We start from the raw sequence: 25207 nt of genomic DNA on the forward strand, positions 1-25207 counted from the left end.
TTTGTCTCTGGTCATGAGAGATGCAGCGGACGATGGGAGAAAGGCGTTGAAGATTCTGAGGGATCACTACGCAGGTACAGGAAAACTGCGTGTGATCAGCTTGTATACAGAGCTTACGTCTCTCCAGAAATATGCTAATGAAAGCATCACAGACTATATTATACGAGCAGAGACTGCTATCACAGCACTGAGGAATGCAGAAGAGATTTTGAGTGACGGTTTATTGATAGCTATGATTCTGAAGGGGCTGCCAGCGTCATTTAAGCCGTTTTCTATCCACACTACACAAAGTGATGAGAAGATCACCTTTGTCGAGTTCAAGACCAAGCTGAGGAGCTACGAGAGCTCAGTTAATGACAGCGTGATGAAAGTAAGAGGCAAAGACTTTGATGTGAAGCTGCTGACCTGTTATACTTGCGGCCAGAAGGGTCACAGGGCCCGCGAGTGCAAGGCTGCTGGTCACGGGGAACAACAGAGACAGTGGTGCCGTTTTTGCAGGAGTTCCACGCACAGAGATGCAAACTGCAGGCGGAGAGGACGACGAGACAACGTAAAACAGGCCATGGATGAAGAGGACCACGACCACCACCACACATTCGCCTTCAAGGCCCGCGAACGACAGGTGGACAGCGACTCGGGCGATGGACTGAAGCAAAGAGGGCTTATGGTCGACACCGGTGCTACATAGCGACTGACATGAACACATTCAAAGACTTTGATGAGAGTTTCGAGCCACGAAAACATGTCCTGGAGTTGGCTGATGGAGTGAGGGCCTCTGGCATAGCGCTGAAGAGAGGTGCAGCCAAAGTTGGGCTGAAAGACAATACGGGTCGAGAGGTGGAGACGATGCTGACGGGGGCGCTGTACGTCCCATCCTTTCCCCAAGACATTTTCTCGGTCAAAGCAGCGACGACCAATGGAGCCACGGTCGTATTCAAAGAAGGACAGAACAAGCTCATTCACGAGAACGGTACGACATTTGATATTACGGTGTATGATAGATTGTTTTATTTAAACACAGTTAAGGATGAAAATGTTGATGAATGTCATGGGTGTTATGATATCAAAACATGGCACGAAATTCTTGGTCACTGTAACTACAAAGATGTGTTGAAATTGCAAAAAGTCACAGAGGGTATGACAATTAAAGGCAAAACTGATACATCTAATTTGACATGTGAAGTGTGCACAAAAGGGAAATTTGCTCAGAGCAGGAGCAGAGAGCCAGATGAAAGGGCAAAGGCTGCACTGCAGCTTGTACACACAGATTTGTCTGGACCTATAGATCCTACAGCTAAAGATGGGTTCAGATACACATTAGCATTTACTGATGACTATTCAGGAGCAGTTTTTTTTAATTTTTTTAAATCTAAGAGTGACACAGTTGAGGCTACTGAGAAGTACATTGCTGAAGTTTCACCTTATGGAAAAATCAAATGCATTAGATCTGATAATGGTACTGAGTATACTTCTGGTAAATTTCAGTCATTGCTAAGTAGAAATGCCATCAGACATGAGACCTCAGCTTCTTATTCACCCCATCAAAATGGGACAGCTGAGAGAAATTGGAGAACATTGTTTGAAATGGCAAGATGCATGCTAATTGAGAGAGTAACCTACCAAAAGAGTTGTGGACATATGCAGTTATGACTGCTGCTGTCATTCGAAATATGTGTTACAACAAACGTGTAGGACAGACTCCACATGTTGACAGGAAAGAAGCCTAACCTTTCAAAAATGAGAACATTTGGGTCACCATGCTATGCTTATAAGCAAAACAAGAAAAAGTTGGATTCAAGATCTGAAAAGGGTATTTTTGTAGGCTATGATAACGATTCATCTCTTGAATGCTCTTATGCTGACATCATATCTGTCAATCTGTCAATCACACAGCTGGTTCTAATAAAGGGATCATTGCTGGCTCACTTGAAGAACTCAGTCAGTGTCATGTGAACTACAATGCAAGTGTGTGGCATCTTTTATTCCTCCGTAGTATTAGTCCAAGGCTATCTAGACCTTTGCTGGTAATGGCTGCTGCGCCAACAGTTGTGCAAGAAACTATGTCTATTATTTTGAAGAAAGAACCAAACGGACTTGGAGGAGATTGTCTCTTTTCTGCAGGAGGAAATGGCTGGTTCTGGCCGACTACAAGGCTATCGTTGTTTACATCTACGAGCTGTTCAAAGGGGATTTGTTGTTTCACAAGAAACGATGAGACTTGTAATCAAGGCTTTGGATCCAGAAGGAGTCGAACGATAGCCTTGTAGTGGAATCGGAATGAGCTCCCCATTGAAATCAGGACAGCAGAAAGCTTACACATCTTCCGCCGCAGACTGAAAACTCATCTCTTTCGAACTGCACTTCGAGCGATATAATTACTTACAAAGAATTGCTAACAAAGCACTTATACTAATAAAGGACTGGCTTATCTAAAGCCAGTTGAGTAGCACTTGAAATGTTTTAGCTCTATGAAACCTGATGTACTTATATGATTCTGTTTTCTTCAAGTTTGTATCTTGTTGGTCGAATGCACTTATTGTAAGTCGCTTTGGATAAAAGCGTCAGCTAAATACAATGTAATGTAATGTAGTCGGCCAGAACCAGCCATTTCTTCCTGCAGAAAGGAGACACTCTCCTCCAAGTCCGCTTCTCAAGTCACTTATGAAACGACGACTTTAATCTCGTAATTATTACTTTATTCTCGTAACATTACGACTTTATTCTCGTAATTATGACTTTATTCTCGTAATGTTACGACTTTATTCTCGTAACTATGACTTTATTCTCGTATTATTACTACTTTATTCTCGTAATTATGACTTTATTCTCGTAACATTACGACTTTATTCTCGTAATTATGACTTTATTCTCGTAACATTACGACTTTATTCTCGTAATTATGACTTTATTCTCGTAACATTACGATTTTATTCTCGTAATTATGACTTTATTCTCGTAACGTTACGACTTTATTCTCGTAATTATGACTTTATTCTCGTAATGTTACGACTTTATTCTCGTATTATTACTACTTTATTATCGGAATCTCTCTGTTTTTTTTTTTCTAAGTGTGGCCCTAATACTCCGTCGTAGTTACGAGCATTCCATGGAATATAACAAGTGTATCTCGAGCCTGTTTCTCAAACTTACCTGCCCCACCTTTAAATGAATTTACGGCAACAAAGCTAGCTAACGCTATGGGAAACTCTATCACTTTTGTCCACAGGGGGCGCCTGTATTTGTAGTGGCTTTGAACTTAAACCTGTGATCATGATTATTAGTAGAATTTAAAACTAAGAATGTAGGTTGCTCTTTTTGCATTTTCAATGTTCTTATTTAGGGATTATAAGAAAGCTTTTTACAAGGGACTGAGAGTTTGTTATGTTTTCTGCTTGCTGTGTCGACTGACTGCATGCCTGTATCTTCCTTACGGCCCGTCTACACTACAGGCGTAAAAAAATGCTTTCAACGCTTCGAATGGGGTGACGTAGGATATTTTCAAACTTCGCCGAACTGCATTGTGGGTAGCATGGCAAGGCGTTGCAAGCATCGCGAGCGTCTATCGGCGTCAAAAGTTGAACAATGTTCAACTTTTGAGGCTCGATGCTTGCTCGAAGCTGGCGTCAGCCAATCAAATCCCGTTTTTGCAATTCCCGCCAGTACAAGCGCTAGCCAATCAAACCGCGTGCAAACTGGGAGAGCCAGACCGCAGTTCATTTCCTCATATTCCAAACGAGAAATTACGGGTAGCAAATCACCCGGTTCTTTCCGACCAGAACTATTTACCGGGATACAACCGGAGGAACCAGGCATGGAGGGAGGTGGCAGAGACAGTGGGTGAAACTGGTAGGTTTTCGCCTGTTTGGGGATTTTATATCCAGTTTACTTCGTTTTAACATTGCTATTGCTTTGTATGTCGGGGGCGGGAGATTCATGTGATTGGTTGTTGGTCGTGTTGCTCGCAAAAAATCGCCAAGCTTCAGACACGCCCAGCTTCAAGATTTTTTGATGCCTGTAGTGTAGACGGGCCGTCAGTCTACATTATTTGGCACCTTTAAAAACTGTTACAAAAAAATCCCCTGGCTGTTGCTATGAAGAAGCTCTCCATGTGATGAGTGTTACCTGCTCCTCCAGCTGCTGCTCCAGCTGTGCGATGGCGTCCTCCTTCTCTTGCACCACGGCCTGCAGCTCCTGGCACCGCTGGAACAAACGCACCTCCGAGTCTCCGGACTGACTGTCTGGAGCCTTCAGCTTCTCCTCCATCCACTGCACCTGAAAGTACATGTTCACACTGTAAATACACATGTGTACGCATTATACACACACTCAGGGCCGCCTTAATGCACGGGCTGACCTGGGCTGAAGTCCAGGGGCCTACGGAAATTGGGGGCCTATCATGAACCAATAAAAAAAAAAAAAAAAATCAATTTTTTTTTTATTTCGGATGTTTTAAAACATTTTTATATAAATATAGTCTTGGCTTTCAGAATATGAAACTTTTATTTCCAAAATCACACGATAAATACATTTTTGAAGCTTGTAAAGGGAAGAAGACAGCTCTCCCTCGCCACTCTGCTGTTCTCCTCCCTCCGCTGAAATTATGAATGTAAGGCGTATAGTAATCATAGATAACACGGCAGGGTCCATTACAGTTTGTTTTCATCTGGTTTCAAATAAACAAAGTCTTGGCTTTCAGAATATTAAACTTGTTTCGGCAAATTCAGATGATAAATACAACTTTGAAGCTTGTAACGGCATAATTACAAGTGGAGAACGGAGTAACTTAACGTCACAGCAGGCATAACAACAGCCAGTGTTTCTCGTGAGTGTTTTCCCCGGGAAACAAACACAATACACACAAACGCAAAAATACACAAACACACACGTATACACACACACTCGCGAGCTTCCCCCAGACCAGTAATCCAAACGAAAATATCTTCCTTCCTTAGTATTTTGATCATTTGCTCCGCTAATCAATCAGATCGATGGATTCCAGAGATTTTTCTCAAAAATGATGACTCCGTAACAGTCAGTGGGCACCACTTAACAGCCAATCAGAATGAGAATATGTTTCACATGTGACTTATTCAAATTGCGACTGATTGAGTGACAGAAGAAGGTTGTTAAGGAGAAAATGTCGGAGAAGAAAAAGTTTGAGAGTGGCGCTCGGAAAAGGAAATTGTTGAAGGAAAAGGAGTTTCGAGACAAGCAGCTACAAAAAATGCCGAAGCTTACAGGTTATTTTTAGCCTGTAGGCCAGGATGAGGAGGAAGGACAGATGAGTTCTGTACCGAGCGGCAGCGGTGCCGGCCGCGGGGCCTCGGAGCCAAGTAGGCCGTCTGGTTCTGATAGCGATGGATTGGCGGGAGAGGAAAAACAGACAGGAAGGAGGACATTATCTGTTGGAGGAGATGGAGAGGACAACGAGGACTTGCTACGTGGAGAGGAGCCAACGGCAATCGGACAAATACATGAGGGAGGCCCGATACGTCACTCATCTGGAGGAGAGGACCAGACGCCATAGAGCAGAGTGGAGAAGTGTGATCACAGAGCCTGCCGAGGCTATAAATGACTTTGATTTGTTGTTTAAATAGGGGGCCTACAAAACCCATCAGCCCAGGAGAGGTATACACACTTTTGAACGGATCCTTACCTGCTGGTGAGCGGTGAAGGCCCGTTTTTCCGCATCGATCACCTGCGTCTCCAACTGTTGAATCTGGGAAAGGAAGAGCACAATATTAGTTTTCATTCCTCATTTGCGGTATTTTTGTTTGAATATTTTATTCTTCTATTATCTTTCTCTTTTGATCTTAAAACTGATATAATAAATATTTCATCCTATACCAGCACATACACATTAACACTTCCTGCAGCATCTGATCAGAAACTGTTTGTTATTTCCCCTCAGCTTCACATCAGAAGGAAAATATTCCATGTAAATCCTGAGTCAAGCACAACAGCACCAAATAAAGACAAAGCAAGTGCTGCATGCTGAAGCTGAATGAGCTCCAGATAATGCAAATCTGTTGCAAAGGAACAGATGCTTTGCAGCTGTTCATTGGGCATCCATTGCTCAGAAGGGTTAGAATCACAATAGGCATACTCAAAGTCCTATGCACATACATGGATTTGTTCTTCAGATGAAATCCGTATCTAATTACTTTAATTTGTAGCTGCTCATTTGTATTTAATTTCTGGTATTTTTTACTATTGTTAGCTACATGGAAATAATGTAATGTTGTCAACTAGAATAGCACTTGGAGAAAGCAGAGCTCCGCCAAGGCCCATGGTGCATTCATGAGCACCTTGGATGGTCTCTTTCTTGGACTTTGGAAGTCATTCTTCCACATTTTGTTTATTTATGCGCTTTAAGTATTCAGGTGGAAACTACATGGATGCTACAAAGACAATGTGTTGAATTTTTTTTGTTGAGATTAAATAAAAAAATTGATATTTGTTTCCCAGTTGTTGTTCTGATTTGAAGTGGCATTTTTGATTTTGCAAATCAAAAAGTTATTTTTCTCATTATTTGGAAACCACAAGTTCTTCCGGTGCAGACAAAAGTAAAATGTCATCCATGTATTCGCTTTATATTTGGATTTACTCTATAATATAACAAAATCAATTATTTTGGTTCATTAACATGCTGTCTTTCTTGGGTATTTCTCAAATGTAATGGCTCCTTTTCCTCTTCTGTGTCACTACAATGATCTGTAACCATTTGGAATATATATTTTTAACAGATTCATTCCATTGGCTATTTTTGTGGAAATTACATAAACCTTTGGCTCTCTTTGTGCCAGAAGGTAAGTGCTCTAAGACAACTTACTATATAAAAAACAAAACCTTTAGCACTAACTGTGAAATGTATTGCAGACTTCAATGCCAAGATTAGGCTGCCAATTCTTTTTGGCAATGTTTCGGTATGTTTACAACACAGTTACTTATATCTCAGAATTGATAAGGCAGTTTTATTCCTGCAGAAGTGCTACATATAGCTGCTATAGCACCTTTAACCAGCTACATAATAATAATAATAATAATAATAATAATAATAATAATGAGGTCACTTCTAAAAAGGTACAGCCAGCTCTTTGTTTGCTAAGATCAGAGCAGAGCCTGTGGAACCTGGTATGAGTGTGTTAAAAGCTGCTGCAACACCAAAAGGTCACAGTCTGGATACACACATGTGGATGGACTGGAAGCGCACACACACAAGGATGAAAAACCCTGAGGGAGTTGAAGGGAGAGATGACTTTATGAGCAACATTCCTCCGAAATTCCTCAGCTGAAAGTGGTGGAATCAGCATGATCAGACTCTTCTCAAACCTCAGTGGCTTTGTGAAAAAAAAATGCCAGAATCTTGATGGGAATTCTCTGCTTAGCAACTCTGCAACCATCGTGGTTAGAATATTTTTGCTCCATGTGCACATACAGTATATGGGGCATTCTGTACCGAATTAGTACAAAGTGCGGTCCCACAACAAGAAAAACTATTTAACAAAACAATTAAGTATTCAGACATAGATATTTACTAAGAACATGTTATGGTCTATTTAAACATAAGGCATTACATTTCATAGTGATAAGCTTCATATATACAAAAACATAATTTATAGGGTACTTTGGGAAGTAGCTGTCCCCAACCCTGACATCTACATTTCAATTTCTGTAAATAACACTTAAAACATTTTATTTTGTTGAATGGTGTATTTAGAAGATCTTTATGATTACATTCAAACAGAAGTTGGAATATTTAGATTTATAGTGGGTTTAATTTTTTAATAAAAAAACTATACTCAAAACATCTTATCCCCAGTTTTCATGTCACTACCGAAACAGGGGTTTTAGTCCAATGGCTGAGCCTGGTTTTTAGCCACACCCCTGCATTGTTGACTAGGGCTAGGCAGTGACACTGCATCCCTGTCCCTCATGGCTGAATGGCAAGTAGCTATATCCCACCATACTTTTGATATAAATCTGTTCCAAAATCTGAAAATTGGCGTGTAACCTTAAGAATGGTCACTAACGAACACATATTATCTTCAATTAAAGGTGGGGTAGGTAATTTTGGAGAAACCAGCTCGAGTGCGCTAGAATTTGAAAATACACAGCCGGAAAAAATCTGCCACTTCCTTACAGAGCCCCTCCTCCAACACACACGAACGCGCACATGACCAATGAGGCACGAGATAAGTTTGTGCACAGATGGAAGGGCTGACAGGTAGGTAGGCCATCCAGTTATTTTAGCCGGGCCGGCTAAAATGATTGGTCATGCTTTTTACAGTACTACGGCTTCCACAGATGATATTTTTTTATGGATTTTTTGTCAACGCACTTAAGATATTCATTGCTATCGGGATGTTAAGAGCATTCCATGGAATATAGCAAAAAGTGTATCTCGAGCAGGTTTCTCAAACTTACCTACCCCACCTTTAAGTAAACTTTTTCGGGGTTTTATGCAAACTATTAGTTTTTTATGTGTGTAAACATCTTCAAAGACGTGTATGCTAGCCATGTACTTGCTAGCATTCTTTAGTTATGCTCAAACTTAGCTAGAATCGTCACTACCGAAACATAAGTTTACGTTTCGGTAATTGACATGATCGTTTCGTTAGGGACAAAATTGAATGGTAAGCAGGTAAATCCCATTGTTTTGAAATAAATGTGTTTTAAAGTCTGAAAATCAGTGTGTTACTTTAAAGGTCTCTTATTATACTATTGTTAGGCATATATTATAGGTCTCAGATATATAAAAAACATGTCTATGAAGTGTTTTGCTCAAAATACCAAACAGATCACCCATTCTAGCCTCATCCCCCTCTATTTCAGCCTGTTACTAAAGTGCTGATTCTGGGTCAGTAGCTTCAAATATTCACACTTTAACATAAGGCATGTTATGAGTTAAGATTAAGCAATAAGGTTGAGGGAATATGATACAACCTTGAGAACAAAATACTGTGGTCACTACCGAAACACTGGATGTTTTGTAAAAAAACAAGTATATTGATGCAACTAAAATGATATGATACTGATTGGTTTAATTGTGACGAAGGTAACTTCGTCACTGTGGACTAACGGCTTCGGGCCTTGTATATTGCACATGTCTTTTATTTTTGGTAGAGGCTGGTAGTGTGGGTGAGATCCTTGTGGCTGGTGACTGTGTTCATCTGGGCAGCAATATTGAGGCTGTGTATCCTGTACCACAGCGATGAATAAATGCCCACACCGGGTTATATTTGAATTATCTGCCTCTGCCTCCTTGCTTGGTCTGGGCCGCTCAACGGTCAGCTTCACATTAATGTATGTTCAATTTCAACAATCATCAACTCTGGAATCAATATGACCAGTATTATACATTTTACAAAGAAAGTTTGCATTATGATTATGAATGACTTTCCAACTCGGGAAATGGGATCATCAGAGGAGCTAATGGATGCACCGTTGAGTTTGGCAGTCTGCTCTCCATGAGTGCCATTCTCATCAATCTTTGTTTTAAAGAGTGGTGTAGTTATGCCCTTTTTTTCTTTCTACGCCGACCAAGAAATTAGCGCTACAAGGGATCCCTTAACAAAAAGCAATGGGATTTTTTCGATTGGATTTGGCAGTATTGCAAACATTTCGATTTTTGGCTAGCACACTTTTATGATACTTCCATGTTTTGTTCAGCAGAACAAACTCCACTTCTGTGATTGCAGACATATGTTTATAGGGTTTTATATGTTGTTATGTCTGGTGTGCGTGCGAGATTGTGTGTGTGTCGTCTCCAGCTACAGCATACAGAATACATGCCCTGTAATTAACATGCTATCCTCCGCCACATGCTATATCTGTATTGAGAGAGGCACATGTGGTTTGTGGTACAGCAGAGGATCTATATAAAGGGTGCACTTTTGTGACATATATATTAATATTTGTAATGTAATTATAACAAAGAAGTAGGACCAGTGAAGTGATAGTAACCAAAGAAATCGATCGCGGGAATTTAGGCATGTTTCTATATTATTGTCTTATTTGTCAGTTTTAATGAGCACAAAAGGACATAATATGATCACCAAACCAGATGTGAAGATACCACAGGTTCCACTGACAAAAAGAACCCACAGTAGTAATTTCCAGGCCTAGAACCAATCCTCCACTTAAATGACAATTGGAACAGTGGTGATGTACCGGCCTTGGTTCCACTCTGGTCCAGAACACTGTGCAGTGGAAATAGTGAGTGGCTCTGGCAGGGTGTGGCTGCTTTTGGACGGCGCTGGGTTCACTTCTACTGGTATTTTGGAATTAACAGCAGCAGGGGAAAGCTGGACCACAGCCATGCCAGTCTCCACCAGCTGCAGCTTAGTAGTTATCACTCTTCACGGTAGTTTACACAAAGTTTGGTTATGGAACAGAACGGCAGCTACTTTAACTCATTAGGAGTGCTAATTTGTTTATTTCAGTGCATTTAACAGAACCACTGTGGAAACGAAATAGTTGGCAACGACATATGACATTTGTGTGTTGGCTGTAAGTCCTTTTCCACTTCTAAAACACTACTAAGTCACATTACTATGGAGTTACTTCTAGTAAAAAGGGTAGGACCAAAAGAAATGTGTACGTTTTGTAAATGCCAGATATCTGTCCTGGAAATGTAGAAATCTTTGTAAACGTTATTTTTCAAAAGTCTTATGTCTTCACTTAATTTTGTAATACATTTTTTACATTTGTCGGATATTCCGACACCACATGAATGTAGCACAAATGGCGTATGCTGCAATGTTTAAACATGTGAATTCAATTGAAGCCAACCCCTCCAACCTAGTAACTCGGATTTGTTAAAAACTATTTCGGTAAGCAGTTTTTCCGTAATCCTGTTGAAAAAAAAGATAAACTAACACAGCTGAAAACGATAATATGTATAAATTAGAATAACTAAATATTAAAAGGCCCATAATTTAGCTTTCTTTAGAATTATTCAGTTTTAAATGAACTGATGTGGGGCATTTCTAAGATCTGAAAAATGCACTATTGTGATGCTTTCTATGCACTCTTTGCCCCCTAATTTACTTCTTATGGACATAGACATTTCCAGTGTTCTTTGTAAATAAAAAATGGTGGGTGTGTGCCACTTGGCACCCTATTGGCGCATTGGTTGAGTATCACTTTTTACATGATGGTGATTTTATGATTTACAGCCCCTAATGTACAAAAAATATAAGTATTGCTGCTACCTCCCAAACACACACACGCGTGGCCGTAACCCCCTCGCCTCTCCCTCAGCCTCTGTAACCTTCGTAAAACGCTCTATCACCTCTGCAGTAAATTCTCTCTTCAGATCCAAACTCCAGCTCAACTTCCATTCCTGAAATTCCACAACTGGCGTCTGGCGCTTTGTGGCCAACCTCCCCCTGAACTCCATCCACCCCCCCCATCGCTCCATCCACAGCCAGCTCACAAAGCCTCTTTCTGTAGACACTACGACTCACAGAGCTGACCTACAGGTTTTATACCAAAAAGGCTGACCAAATATAGTTACATTTAGAACTTCATCTCACGCACATATGCTATCCAACACTCTTACACTACATTTATAATGTTATAATTGTTATTTCGGACCAATAAAATGGAAACTGGAGACAAATAGACGGATAAACTCACCTCATAAACTAGCTTTCTGTGACAAACAAGGCAGGCATTCAAGCAGATAGCAGTGGGTACTAACACATAAACACAAGCAAATGAGGATGCACACACATGAAGATAGTCAACGTCTGTGAGGGCAAGTCTGAATAAGTTAAAGTAATCCGTTGGCATCTATGTGGCGGTGACTAGGTAGGTAGAGGTGTAAAAGCAGACGTTTGGATGTGTTAATGGGGTTGACTAATTATATATATTTAAAGACCAAACTATAAAATGGTGCCAATTCACCCTGTTTGGTCTGTGTTTGGGAGTAGTTTCCCTTTCAAAGGTTATAATACGTTAATACGACCTTGAGTCGGTTCTTTAATTTAACGCCTTAATGATGCACTTCATTTTGTAGCAGAATCAGAATACCTTTATTAGTCCCACAGAGGGGAAATTTGCATCATTACAGCAGGAAAGAGCAGCTTAATGGCTGGATTAATGTTACATTATGTTAAAAAAAGTACTAAGTTATGATATAATAAAAAAGCATATACCCTTTAATGCAACAGTACAACTTCTAGGGGAACACTATTATGTTAACGTATGTGAAGAGTGAGGAAGGAGTCTAGCTCTTCTGTTTGTATTGCACACTTATGATTGACAGTATCACGATGATATGCTACTACAGTATGACTAGTGGCTCATGCCAGCCACCAAGCTAACACGTATGACAACGCTACGATAATGTTACGATAAGGTTCAACAGGCTTGTAACGTTTTTTTGAGTATAGTTTGGACCACAAATAACAGCAATGGGCTACAGTCTCTTTGGTTAATCGACTAATAATGGTAGGTTAGCATGTTAGATAAGGTTTTTAGAGGGTATTTCATTCAAATTAAATTAAATAACATGAAATCCATAAATAAACAAGAGAAATCCAACAAAAATATCTCAAACAAAAAATAATTGATGCTACTAATATTAAGAATTGTGTGTGTGTGTGTCCAAAGAGTAATTTCATCTTATTTCTATGTGCCACAGAGCTCCATTGATGCCTGGAAACAAATACAAACACATTGAGTGTTGAGTCACATCCTGGAACTAGGTGACATGTTCCTTCATTATGACAACCTGTATAGTGGTTTACATTGAGCCAATCCCACATACACAATCCTGTAGTTTAAAATACTCCTAGAACTCCACCTCATTTGCATTTTACATCATTTCAAATGCTGATACGTTCTTTGTAAAGTTGCGGTTAAGAGGCAGAGAGAAATAATCAAAACGATCAGTGTGCATGTTAGTCTGAAGGCAGGACTCTGACAGAAAATGAACACACTTGGGCTCTTTGTCTCCTTCATGAGATGTGTAGCCTACTGTTACAGCTGGAGGCCCCGCAGGCCAAAACTAACGTCCCTCCCAAAAAGCTTCACCCACACACACTATGCCAGTTCTCATTTTTGTGCAAAGTCAAGTTAAAAACCCAGTTCATAAATTAATTTGACCTGACCTTCATACAAACACGTGGACACAGTATAACTGACTGCGTCAACTTGCTAACTCAATTCTTGAGCAACACACACACGCAGAGGGCCTACTGTTTACCAAACTGGGTATTTCCTCCCATGGGCAGCTCAATCTTTACACACAGCCTTCATTTTTTTCTCTCCTCATCCCCCCTTCATCCACTCATACAGGCTTTCTTGGACTTTAACTATTTGCCTACCCAGATTCGCCTTACACTAACCCAGCCAAGGAACCAGGCACATTAGAAGAAGTGTTCTGTGACTTACAAACAACTTAGATATTAGAGCCATCACAACACAAGAGGTAAAGGTTATTGCTAGATAAATGAATGAAGAAAATATATTGATATTAAGCAGTATGATAAACATGAACATTTAAGTATGTGATTGGTTTAATGGTTATGTTTAGGTAAGGAGATCGATGACACCGGTGTGTATATAAAATTAAAAAAGTTTACAACTTGAACAATGGATTAGGTTCAGTTTTTTAAGTCAGTTTGAATGTTTTTTACGAGTTTTGGGAGCCATCTCAAGAGGCACCGGAGTACTTTTCCTCCGTACTTTTCCCGTTTAGTTCCGTTAGTACCCCTTATGTCGCGTTCACACCAAAAAGAGTACTTAGTGCCGGGAACTTTTACCCCCATTAGCCGCGTTCACACCGGATTACTTTTCCCCGTACTTTTCCCCTTTAGTTCCGTTAGTACCCCTTATGTTGCATTCACACCAAAAAGAGTACTTAGTGCCGGGAACTTTTACCCCCATTTTTAGTGCCTGCTGGAGAGGTACTATCCTGGGGGGAAAAAGTGCCCCAGTTCTGATTGGCTGGGCGAATTGCAAACCACGCCCCGTAAAACTCTGAACATTTTTGTGAAGCCGCCATTGTATTTGTGGCATTAGCATTATTAGCATTAGTCCCGCGCACCAACGGAGAGAGAATAACTTATGGCAACACAAAAAAAAACATGGGAGCGGTGGAGTGATGAGGAGGTGTCGGCGCTCTGGCGATTTACTCGGAAGGCTTCAGTAGAAGCTGCTGGGAGTCCCAGCAGCTTCTACTGAAGCCAGTCCCCAACTCCGGGGACTTCCGGCCGGGGACTTCGGGTGGCAGTATACGCCGTGAAGTTGTTTGCAGCCTGCCAGTAAACCCAAAGCAGAAGAAGACGAAGTGACGTCAGCGGCTCATTTGCGTAATCTTCCCTCAGGGAAAAGTACTCCGGTCTGAACACGATTGGTATTTAGTGCCCTGGGGTAATAAGTGCCGGGGTAATAAGTGCCGGGGCACTAAGTACTGCAAAGTACGCGGTGTGAACGCGGCTCTTTTTAGTGCCTGCTAGAGGTGGTACCAAAAAAGTACCAATTTCTATTGGCTGGGCGAATTGCAAGCCACGCCCCGTAAAACTCTGAAAGGTTTTGTGAAGCCGCCATTGTATTTGTGGCATTAGCATTATTAGCATTAGCATTAGCCCCGCACACCAACGGAGAGAGAATAACTTATGGCAACACACAAAAAAACATGGGAGCGGTGGAGATGAGGAGGTGTCGGCGTTCTGGCGATTTACTCGGAAGGCTCAGTAGAAGCTGCTGGGAGTCCAAGCAGTTTCTACTGAAGCCAGTCCACAACTCCGAGGACTTCCGGCCAGGGACTTTAGGTGGCAGTATACGCCGTGAAGTGGTTTGCGGCCTGCCAGTAAACCCAAACCAGAAGAAGACGAAGTGACGTCAGCGGCTCATTTGCGTAATCTTCCCTCAGGGAACTTATTCCGGTGTGAACGCGATTGGTACTTAGTGCTCTGGGGTACTAATAGTCCATGGGCCAGACCAAATATCTGTACCACCCGAGGTGGCAAAACATTTGTGGTACCATTTTGTTCATAGGGTCCATATAAGTACATTAAGCCATGATAGACTTTCCAACTGAGTAGCTTAGCGGAGTTACATGCTACCCCATTATTGATCAAATAACGCATTTTGTCACTTACAAAGTTTGGCGGTATGTTCTGTGTTTGTCCCTGCTATGTGGAAAATGGTAATGAAACTTGCCTGAATGAATATTATATAAGCTTTGTATGTTCTATTTGGAATATATTTTCAGATTTTTGGGGAAGAAGCTAATTTTGTTGCTTTTCAGATAATGTTATTGGGGCCGCATGTTATTGCCATTTTACATGTTATCGGACACTGCGTCTGATGTACCGGTATGTAGACATACATTTTTAGTAAAGATGTATAGTTAAGATTAAGTTAATATTTCAGTCCCAGAGGCAGGACCCAGCGGCACGGCACCAAAGCGGCCACGCCTGGAGTGCCTCATCCATTGCACATCTCAAGATGAAGACTCAACCCTGGTATCACCAAAAGACATTGGTTCCTGGAAAACCCTGCTGAGAGCAGCAGAAATCAGACAGCATGCACCGATCTTAGACATCGCAAAGGACTTGCCAGATGATATCATACCACCTGTCACCTACCATAGGAAGTGCAGAAGCATCTTTACTGGAGAGAGGCTCCAGGACAAGTCGCTGTACGTGACCTGTGGCGAGGCATGCTACCAAGGATCACTGGCATGAAATCCAAGATCTGAGATCAACCCAAGAAGAAGCTGATACGCGCATGCTACTTCATGCCAGACATGCTTCAGGTGATGGTTATGGGTCCATAATCATCACAGCTGAAGACACTGATGTGCTGATACTGTGCCTTTGCTTCAGCAAGACGATGGCCTGCCCTCTGTATCAGAAGTGTGGTACACAGAATCGTACACGATACATAGATAGTTAAGTGCACTGAAGCATCTGAAGGAGAATGAGACCTACCAGGAGGCCTTCAAGCGTCTTGGTGAAGCATGGGATGTATCTGCTGACCTATTTGATAAGATGCAGGACTTTGTTTGCCGGTTGTATGCATCCTCATCCACCACCTCTGATGTCAATGAACTCCGCTACCAACTCTTCTGTGCACAACGGGGAGAGGTGGAATCCAGCCAACTGCCACCATGCAAGGATTGCTTGCACATGCACGTCCTCCGCGCGAACTATCAGACCGTGATTTGGCGACGCTGTCTTGTGAGACACCAAGGGCTGTGGCTGGACTACAGGTGACGATGGCAGTCTGGAAATAGAATGGATGCAGGGATCACCGGCACCTGATGCAGTATTGCAGCTGATGTCCTGCAAGTGTGCACATATCTGCAAAATTTCAGCCTGTGTGTGCCTGGAGAACCAACTGAAGTGCACGGACATGTGCAAACTGCAGACATGCACCAACCAGAGAAGTGAAGATGAGGACGAAGTCGCAGTGGAACTGGACGAGTCTGACACTGATGATGAAGAGAACTGACAATGTTTTGTTTAGGCAATGGTCTGGACTTTATAGTCATACCGGTACAACTTCAGATGAATGTATAGTACCCATGAAGTGCATGGCAAGTCACTGTCGATGAGTATAAACTGATGTATACTCAAGTACTGGGTAAATATGTAAGTAAATCAAACTAGACTTGCCCCCATGAATATTTCTTGACCTTGTGAAGGAGTTCTACTTGTAAAACTGGTTGTCTAGTTGGCTGGTCAAAGCTAGACACTACAGACATGTACATGTAACTATGTTATGCAGTTCCATGTTTTATGTTTTTTTTTTCAAGTAATAATAATTTTATTTGGCTAAAATATTGTCCAAGTTACTTTAGAATGACCTGTCTAACTAAACAACACCATAAGAACAATGCCATTAGCCATTAAATGGTTGACTTCATGTTGGTATTTGAGTTATATGTACATTCAAGCCACATTTTACGCCTTCGAATTTGGCGCTTCGGGTCATTGTATTCAATAGCTGATTGATTTCTATGACTAAGCTACCACTCTGGAATGTCTATCATACCAAAATATCATCTATAGATATATGCCACTTGAAAACACTTCACTAAAATGTGCCACTTTGGGTGGTACCGATAAGTGGAAATCCAGGTATGGGCCCATGGACTATAAGTACGGCAAAGTACTTGGTGTGAAAGCGGCCAAGAAGTACTCCAGTCTCTTTTTATTAAAGAGGCCCTTTTAAGCTTTTTTTAGTTTTTCCATTCCTATAGTGTGTTATTCAGGTTTTTGCGCATGGAAATGATCTGCACATTTTAAATCATATAGGGACATCATAGCTAGCGCTCCAATATATTGTACGTGATTTGCTAAGGGGCAGGACATCTCTAAGAAGTTGATCAATCAAAACAGAGCTGGCCAGCTAACCAATCAGAGCAGACTGGGCTCTGGTTTCAGACAGAGGGTGAAAAGAGGTGCTGGATCAGCTCCGTTGTACCCCCATTTTAGGGATTTGCACACGGAGGGAAAGAGAGAGGGTTTTATTTTATAAAGAAAAGCAAATTGTGATACTGACAGAAGTCTTTCAAACATTCACCACAAATGAAATGTAACAATTTAAAGAGACAGACACAACTGTAATTGATATTTATGTATGAGAAAAAAAAAAGAGCTTTTTGAACATTAAAGCATGGAGACATGTTACAGTAGAGGCACAAAATAAAAATATCAACCTGGAAATTATCATAACGTACATTTTAAATCTAGTTTTAGTAGTACAGCACAACCCAGAATGCTTCAGTTGCATCATTGAATGAAGATAAACCTGCAGTTTGTTCTGGACCAGAGGTCATAACAACAGAGTGACTCACCAATGACTTCTTCACCCTTTTATCAGCCCACCTCCACAGTGAGATATTAGGGGGATTTTGCAGTGACGTGCTTGCGCCCCCGCACAGCTTTAAAACAACAAGCTCTGGCTGAGGCGATGGGAGCCACAGTAGAGAAAAAAAGCATCAGCAGGGGTCTGCATGTTAACATGATGAGCTTATTGCATCAGCAGGCCGGGGAGCACACAGTGATGAGTCATTACAATAAATCTACAGCAGTAAAATACATTTAAATGTGAAAGTTGTATCTGCCTGAATTGGCTAAATAGTTCTGATTCTTGTCTTTTATTACAATTCTGGAATTGGCCAATAAGGTTAAATCTTCTTTGTTATGATGGCAATAATGTTATTAGTTTACGTTTACAAATGTTACTACCCAACTAAAATCGAGGCATGTTCCCTTAATCTTTGTATCTTTTCAAATTTCATAAATAAAATGTATTGAATACAAGCACACAGTATTCGTGGTCCAAAAGCATTTTTGTCAAATGAAAGATTTAGCAAAACTGTTAAACTCAGGTTTAACTCTGGATCCCTGGGAAATAAATCAGTGTTCTTCCGTATGGGGTAAATAAAAGGATTACTGCTATCAGATTTACAACAAACTCAAAGACATTATTACAGAGCACTGAGCTTAACAGTTTAATACAGGATGAGAAAACTACAGAAAAGACTACTAAGCTCTGAATCTCAAAGAGAAAAAGTAAACAGTGAATTAAAGTTGCACAGACGCTTCTTGAAAACAAACTGTGTTATTCTGAGTATAATGGTGTGTTTTATGATGTTGAGTGGAAAAAATGCTTAAGAAAAATCTGTCAAGCACAATGGATAAGACTAAAAATAAACAGCAGAGACTTTCACATATGTTACGTGGGCTACAAAAAACCCACCAAAACCAATCTTTCTTCCAACTCTCCGGGAGTTTGTTTTTCTGTCCAGCTGAGCTTACTCTTACTCTGTAATTGACTGGAGCTGGGTCAGTCCCATCATGCAGTGCGTGGCGGAGCCCTGTGGTAAGACTGCTGTTTACATTAGAGCTCTAATCAGCCTCCCTGGAGAGCAGCTTCAGATCTAGGCCACTGAGCAGTTTGGGCCGGCCCAATGCACCAGACACACCACAACTCTCCGTTTCAGAGTGGATGTCCTCCTCTTGAGGGTGACATGTTGACCACTTTACATCTTTGATATTGTCTTCGATAAACTTTCAATACATCCCCTACCAAGCAATGCAGGCTGCTGATAGGGTGCTGTGTGAAACCAGCGGTCAGCAAATACTTTTTAATTTGGCCAACTTAACTTAGGTTAGGTTAGGACTACTGTTTCTGTTATTTGTTTTCTTTGTACTGTTTCTGTTCTGATTTTATGTAAAGCTTCTTTGAGCATTAGGAAAAGCGCTATAAAAATCTAAAGTATTATTATTATTATTATTGATATATTTCTTACGTAACTTTCGTACTGAACGCCGATTCCGAAGTTATTTTAAACCCCAAACTTTGAGATGTTTGTTCCCTAACTTTCGAACTAGGTAAAGCCACTGCCATAGTTATTTTAACCTCAACAATGATATTTACGTTACATGATTCCAGTTGTTATTTTAGCCCAAACCATACCATTTTCACTAAACATATCTTTTTTTGCCTTAACAGGTTCTGCACTGCAAGGGTTTGCCCTGAAGCTGACCGCTTGTGTTTCTGGATATTAATAGGTAATCCCACAAAAAATGACAAGACAACTTTCCTCAGAGATCATGCAAACCATTCTTTGAGGATATGTCGAACAGGTGGCCATTACTTTCACAAACCTTGTCAGCGGTGAGTTCTCTGATCTTGATGATCTGCACTCTGAACTTCATCAGCAGCGCCTCCAGGACTACGCACTTGTCCTTCCAGTCCTCCTGGCTCATGGCCTCCTCACCCTCCGCCATCACGCCCGGCCCTCTGAAGGAGAACACACAGACAAACACACAGTGGTGAGAAAAATACACCGCTATATGTTTCCTGTGGGAAATATTGTCTTTCTATGAAGCTGGTTTGGATTAACTCTTGTGTGGTGTTCATATTTTTGTTACTCAGCCAGTGTTCGTGGGTCTGGTGGACCGACCCGCTGCCTTTTTGGGTTTCAATTCAACACAATCAAACTATTTTATGTTAAAATACTCAACAGACATTTACTTCATTTCAATTACAAGCAATATAAACAGCATATATGGTTAATATTTGCCCTTTTACATTTGTTACTGTAGATCACATTAATGAGTTAAAGTGCTACTCGTTTTTTTGCCCGCTGACTGGCTGGTCCTGTGGCTTGTCTTTTTTTTGTAACTAGCTGATGCTCAATCTCATCCTCTTCTTCAAAGTCACTGTCAGACTCAGAATTCTCAGAAATGTGATCCTCACATTCTGAAACCTCTTCCTCTTCCTCTACATCATCATCAAATGGTTCTCTGTCTTCCAAAATCATTTGCAAGGCCCTCTGAGCAGAGAATAGTTTGGCCATCTTGATCAGTTGTGATTGGGACTCAAACTGGCGAAGCTGTATTTATTGTGTCTCACCCCAAATTTGCAGCAAAATAAAGATTGGTTCCTGCTAGACATAATGCGGGAATGTGAGAGCAGACAGGTGTCGGTGCTTGAATTTATTGTGCGGGAATGGCAGGGGCAGAAACAGAAAAGTCACACACACACACACACACACACACACACACACACACACACACACACACACACACACACACACACACACACACACACACACACACACACACACACACACACACACACACACACACACACACACACACACACACACACACACACACACACACACACACACACACACACACACACACACACACACACACACACACACACACACACACACACACACACACACACACACACACACACACACACACACACACACACACACACACACACACACACACACACACACACTTCCCAGACAGGTGCACAGGACCTACAATTTTCACACTTTTGTTAGCCCCGGGTCCCGAATGTAATGTAAATGTGTAGGGGGGGGGGGGGGACGACGACAGTGGGTGGTCATTGAAAATGTGTTCTGATATATGTTCTTCACAGAAAATGAGCCAAGGCCAAATAATTTATCATATAAATAATGAAAACGGGTCCCACAGACCCGAACACCATACAAAGGTTAAGTGTCTTTCTCAAGGGCAGCAGACGATTGCTGACCTGGAAACTAAAGTTTGGATATTTTTGGGCATGTTATGTCTTTAATGTTGTTGATAGCAGAGAGGTCAATTAACAATTTTGTTCCAAAAGTTCTTCATAAAAATTGTGTTTTCCCAAGAACTTAATTTATGTCAGAGTTTCACTCAGATGCTCACTAATGTCAATATTGCATTAGGCACGATATGCTGCATTTGTCAGTTCTTTAAATATTATGAAATCAATAAAACGGTAAAAAGTAACTGAACCATATCTGATTTCCTAAATGACAGATATGAAAATGTCCTTTTCATTTTGCACTGATGATATTATCCTGATTATAATCTAAATATACGTTTAACTCTTCCAATAGCCCTTTTTTGTGGAATTTGTAATCATAAATGATATTGGGCCCGTGAAGGAATTATGTTTTCTCTCAAATAGTGGGAGTCTGTTTTTTCTCACAAGATCATTCCTGTATTTTAGAAAATCAGGCTATGTTTTCACTATTCTACCATGACAGCTTTGTCAAGATGGCTACTTCCGAATATTCATCAATTGCCAACAATGGAAATTCACCACAATTAAACTTTTGTGAGCGTTTATTAATCCAAGATACAATGTCATTATGTCCATCTCTACTTGCAAATCCATTTACCACACATCTCAAACTTTAATATATCCCCACACACTTGTGTAAAGAGACAGACTAACAGACAGAGAGGGTGTGTTGTGCAGATGTTTTGCCACTAGGCAGCACCTGAAATGTTCCAGTGCGGAGCCCAGCTGGACCAGTGTGGGCAGTGGGCGTATCATTTAGCTTAGCCAAACAGAAAAACACAACTTTTTCTCCAAAACACCTTGACGCCCTCCCTGGGACTTGCATCATGTTTTCCAGACGCTATCATAGGAAAACAGTTGTACATACAGCATGGGCGTAGGAAGCATCCTGAATGTGGGGGGGACATTTTTAAGGGGAGGTGTGGGGGTCCCCCCCCCACGAAAAAAAAAAATAGTAGATGGTGGTTTGATACTTTTATGTGGCTATACTAGCATGAGGAAAATGATGGGTACATTTTGTAATTTCATCCAGTAGTAAAGAAAGGAAACATATTTGATTATTAATTGAGAGCCATCTTTGAATTAATAAAAAGCAGTTTAAATGCCCATTTGTTGTACATTTATATACAACAATACATATTTGTGAGTGCATTGAGTGTGGAGAGTCATTTATATATAAATCGCAAAATACATTTGTGAATCCTTCTGTGAGCATGTATTAATATTGAGACTGATCTGACTCCATACCGATGTTAAGTTCACCTAGGAATGGTATCATTGACTTAAATGTTCAAATACATGTTGCTCTTCTGTCTATATTGGTCATATGATGCCCCTTGACTGAAATGCTTCCTGTTCAATATCCCCACTGATTTCCTTAACATTCTGGGATGAGAGTCTACATCACAATTGACTCTAAACTGTAATTTCCCTTTCATCACTCACCTCAGCAATGAACCTCTCTCTACAGTCCCTGTGTTCTGCCTCTGACTCACTCTCAAGCGCCTAGATGTCAAGAGAGGTGGTGAAGTGATCATTATTTATTGAGCAGTATACTCTTTCACATTGAATTATAACAAGTCCTACTGAATGTAAATACAACTGACTCTAAAGTAAGTCCCAGTCTGTGGCATTGGACATTTTGAAGACTCAAAGTCCCAAGCAATAGGTAGAATATTAGCTATCTACTGCACAGAAAATAAATAGTTAACTGAATACTGGGATGGAAATTGCCTATAAGCACTCATTAAAACATAAACACACACACAAAGCTTCTGAATGATAAGAAGTATAATTAAAACATAATGTACATTACCATTTTGAGAGAGAGTAAGTTAAATAACTCTTATCGAACTGAGGCTCTAGTAAAACACACTGACTGCGTCTCTATGGACATCATGGTGTTTACATGAGCACAGAGAGATCGAGTTATTCATGTTCCCTGTTTACATGATAAATACTAGTAACCTGGCATTTCGATGCCTTTTCTCATCTAAACTATTCAGTATTTGTATCTCTCTATCATGACATAAAGACGAAACTCATCTCCAGAAGTGAGACGCCGCCGCCGCCATCACTGTTAACTGATTAACTGCTACCAGCTGAAGACTTACTTTCCTCTTCTTTGAAATGTTCTTATGTCCATGTTGTCTGGGGGAGAAAACATTTAAAACCAAGAGATCGTCAGCTTTGATTTTCGCTGTATTAACAATTTCCTGAACATTTGGCGTGTGTGCCTTACCTCCGCTACCGGCATCGCTTCATACAACAGATCTGGGGCCTCATTTATAAAGGGATATACGCTCAAATAATGGCGTACGCCAGTTTCTACGCAATGTTTGCGATTTATAAAATACTAACTTGACGGGAAAATGTGCGGTCCTCCACGCAAACTCTAACCCATGCGTACGCACTAAGCACAACAACGGGAGAGACGAGAAACTGTGACACCATTGGCAGAAGGAAGAATGGAGAGAAATATGTGGAAATAATACCATGAATAAAACGTTACCTCTCATTTATCATTTATGAAGAACTAATTTTCACACATTGATTAAAGCCAATCTTAAAATGATTTAACAAACGCCTGTTTGAGACTCCTCAGTGCTCACACACACATAACTTGGAGAAATAAATAAATACGGATATGTTATTTAAAACCACCTCGAATATGTTGTGTTAATGTTATGAAATGTTTTCTCATAAATGATGCGGTAAGCAGGAGGACAGAATTACGTCTAAACTGACGCCGTTTTGCATTTCTATAGGTTGTAGATACTCGAGCATGTTTTACTATCACGTTTAATCGTGATTTATCTCCACCTCCCCAAAATAACCAGAATCTGACACGGTGTGAGATGTCTGTTTTAGCTGTTCTGTTGTCATTTCCTGCGATCTTCTTCATGCAGTTAGTCAGAATGAATGAATGAATGGGCGTTTCTTTGACTATTTATAGGCAAATATGGGCATTACGTGAAGCCCGCAAAAGCTGCACCGCATTTCGAGTCGATTGTGATTTATAAAGGGAAACCGGCGTAGGAAGTGCCGTACGCACTTTCCTCGCCGGTACGCAATGTTTTGTGAATCAGAACATGTCGGAACATTTCTGTACCTATTTTTTTTTGCTTTGTACTACGTAAGCAACCTTCCCATGTGAATCCTACGCACGGCGTTATAAATGAGGCCCCTGAGCTGTCCAACTATGACAACACTCCTTGAACATGCGTTCGCTATGCGCTCTACAGAGTGCGGCGAGTGGAGAGACCGATTCACGGACTTTCCACATAATAAAAGTGGGAGGGTCTAAACTAATCATTTGAAAAAGTGGGTGGGGGGGACTTGTCCCAGCCTCATATAATGGCTGCGACGCCCATGACATACAGAGAGTCAGATGAGGATCTCTGATGGAGGAGGAAGAAAGAAAGCCCGGGTTTCTCTTCCAAGTAATAACCTCTCATTACCAGCATGGCCTCCGCACAAAGAGACTGCAAACATGTGTGGAGGACGGCAATAAACTGCTTTCCACAGGCTTATTTCTGCCGCCTGTTTGCTGTGGTAAACACTGAATAAGGCAAGGGAAAAAGAGCCCCGATCCCACAGAACAAAACAAAAATAAATGACTATAATATATAATATACTGCATGCAGATCAACAGAGCGATACGACTAAGGAATTGTGGTATCTGGTTTGTATTATACATATCAATTCAAACAAATAATAATATGTAATTTAAAGAATCACATGTTTATAATCTATTTTATTGTTAAAGATGAAAACAATCATCGAAATCATAGTAATTTCCTAGTTATGCAACAAAAAGTCAATCAACTTTTCCTTTCTTTTATTCCTTTATATTGCTGTGATTCAGTTGAGAAGTTAATTCACTTAAATGTACTGCCAAATACATGTCTAGTATTAAAGACGATCATGTTAGGATATTAATACATTTTCTATAATTGAGGACATATATAATTGTTTTTATCCAAGCAGTATTTAACGATGATAATGAAAGGATGTGGGTGGTGGAAAACATGAAAGACAATTTAACCCCTGAACCCTGACTCTGAGTTTCTTTTTGTCTCCCTCTCTGTCTCACTTCCTGTTGAGTAAAGCCTGTGTC

The 25207-nt window shown here is 40.7% G+C and overlaps 1 protein-coding gene across 2 annotated transcripts in view; it reads right to left on the reverse strand.

Annotated features, from left to right (window-relative positions):
* plekhh2 (pleckstrin homology domain containing, family H (with MyTH4 domain) member 2) overlaps positions 1-25207 on the reverse strand; it is a 48386-nt gene that overhangs the window by 22173 nt on the left and 1006 nt on the right. Inside the window, exons 2-4 of one of the 2 annotated variants that reach the window (XM_034224969.1) lie at positions 19641-19776; positions 5657-5719; positions 4123-4272 (exon numbers count right to left, since the gene is read on the reverse strand). In XM_034224969.1, the coding sequence (XP_034080860.1) occupies positions 4123-4272; positions 5657-5719; positions 19641-19763 (336 nt within the window). In that variant the 5' untranslated portion in view covers positions 19764-19776. Of the gene's footprint in view, positions 1-4122; positions 4273-5656; positions 5720-17821; positions 17924-19640; positions 19777-25207 lie in introns of those variants that run through there. The other variant, XM_034224973.1, reaches the window with a different exon arrangement.

This window comes from Gymnodraco acuticeps, unplaced genomic scaffold (genome assembly GCF_902827175.1).
Source record: "Gymnodraco acuticeps unplaced genomic scaffold, fGymAcu1.1, whole genome shotgun sequence".
In the NCBI taxonomy this organism is placed as follows: domain Eukaryota; kingdom Metazoa; phylum Chordata; class Actinopteri; order Perciformes; family Bathydraconidae; genus Gymnodraco; species Gymnodraco acuticeps.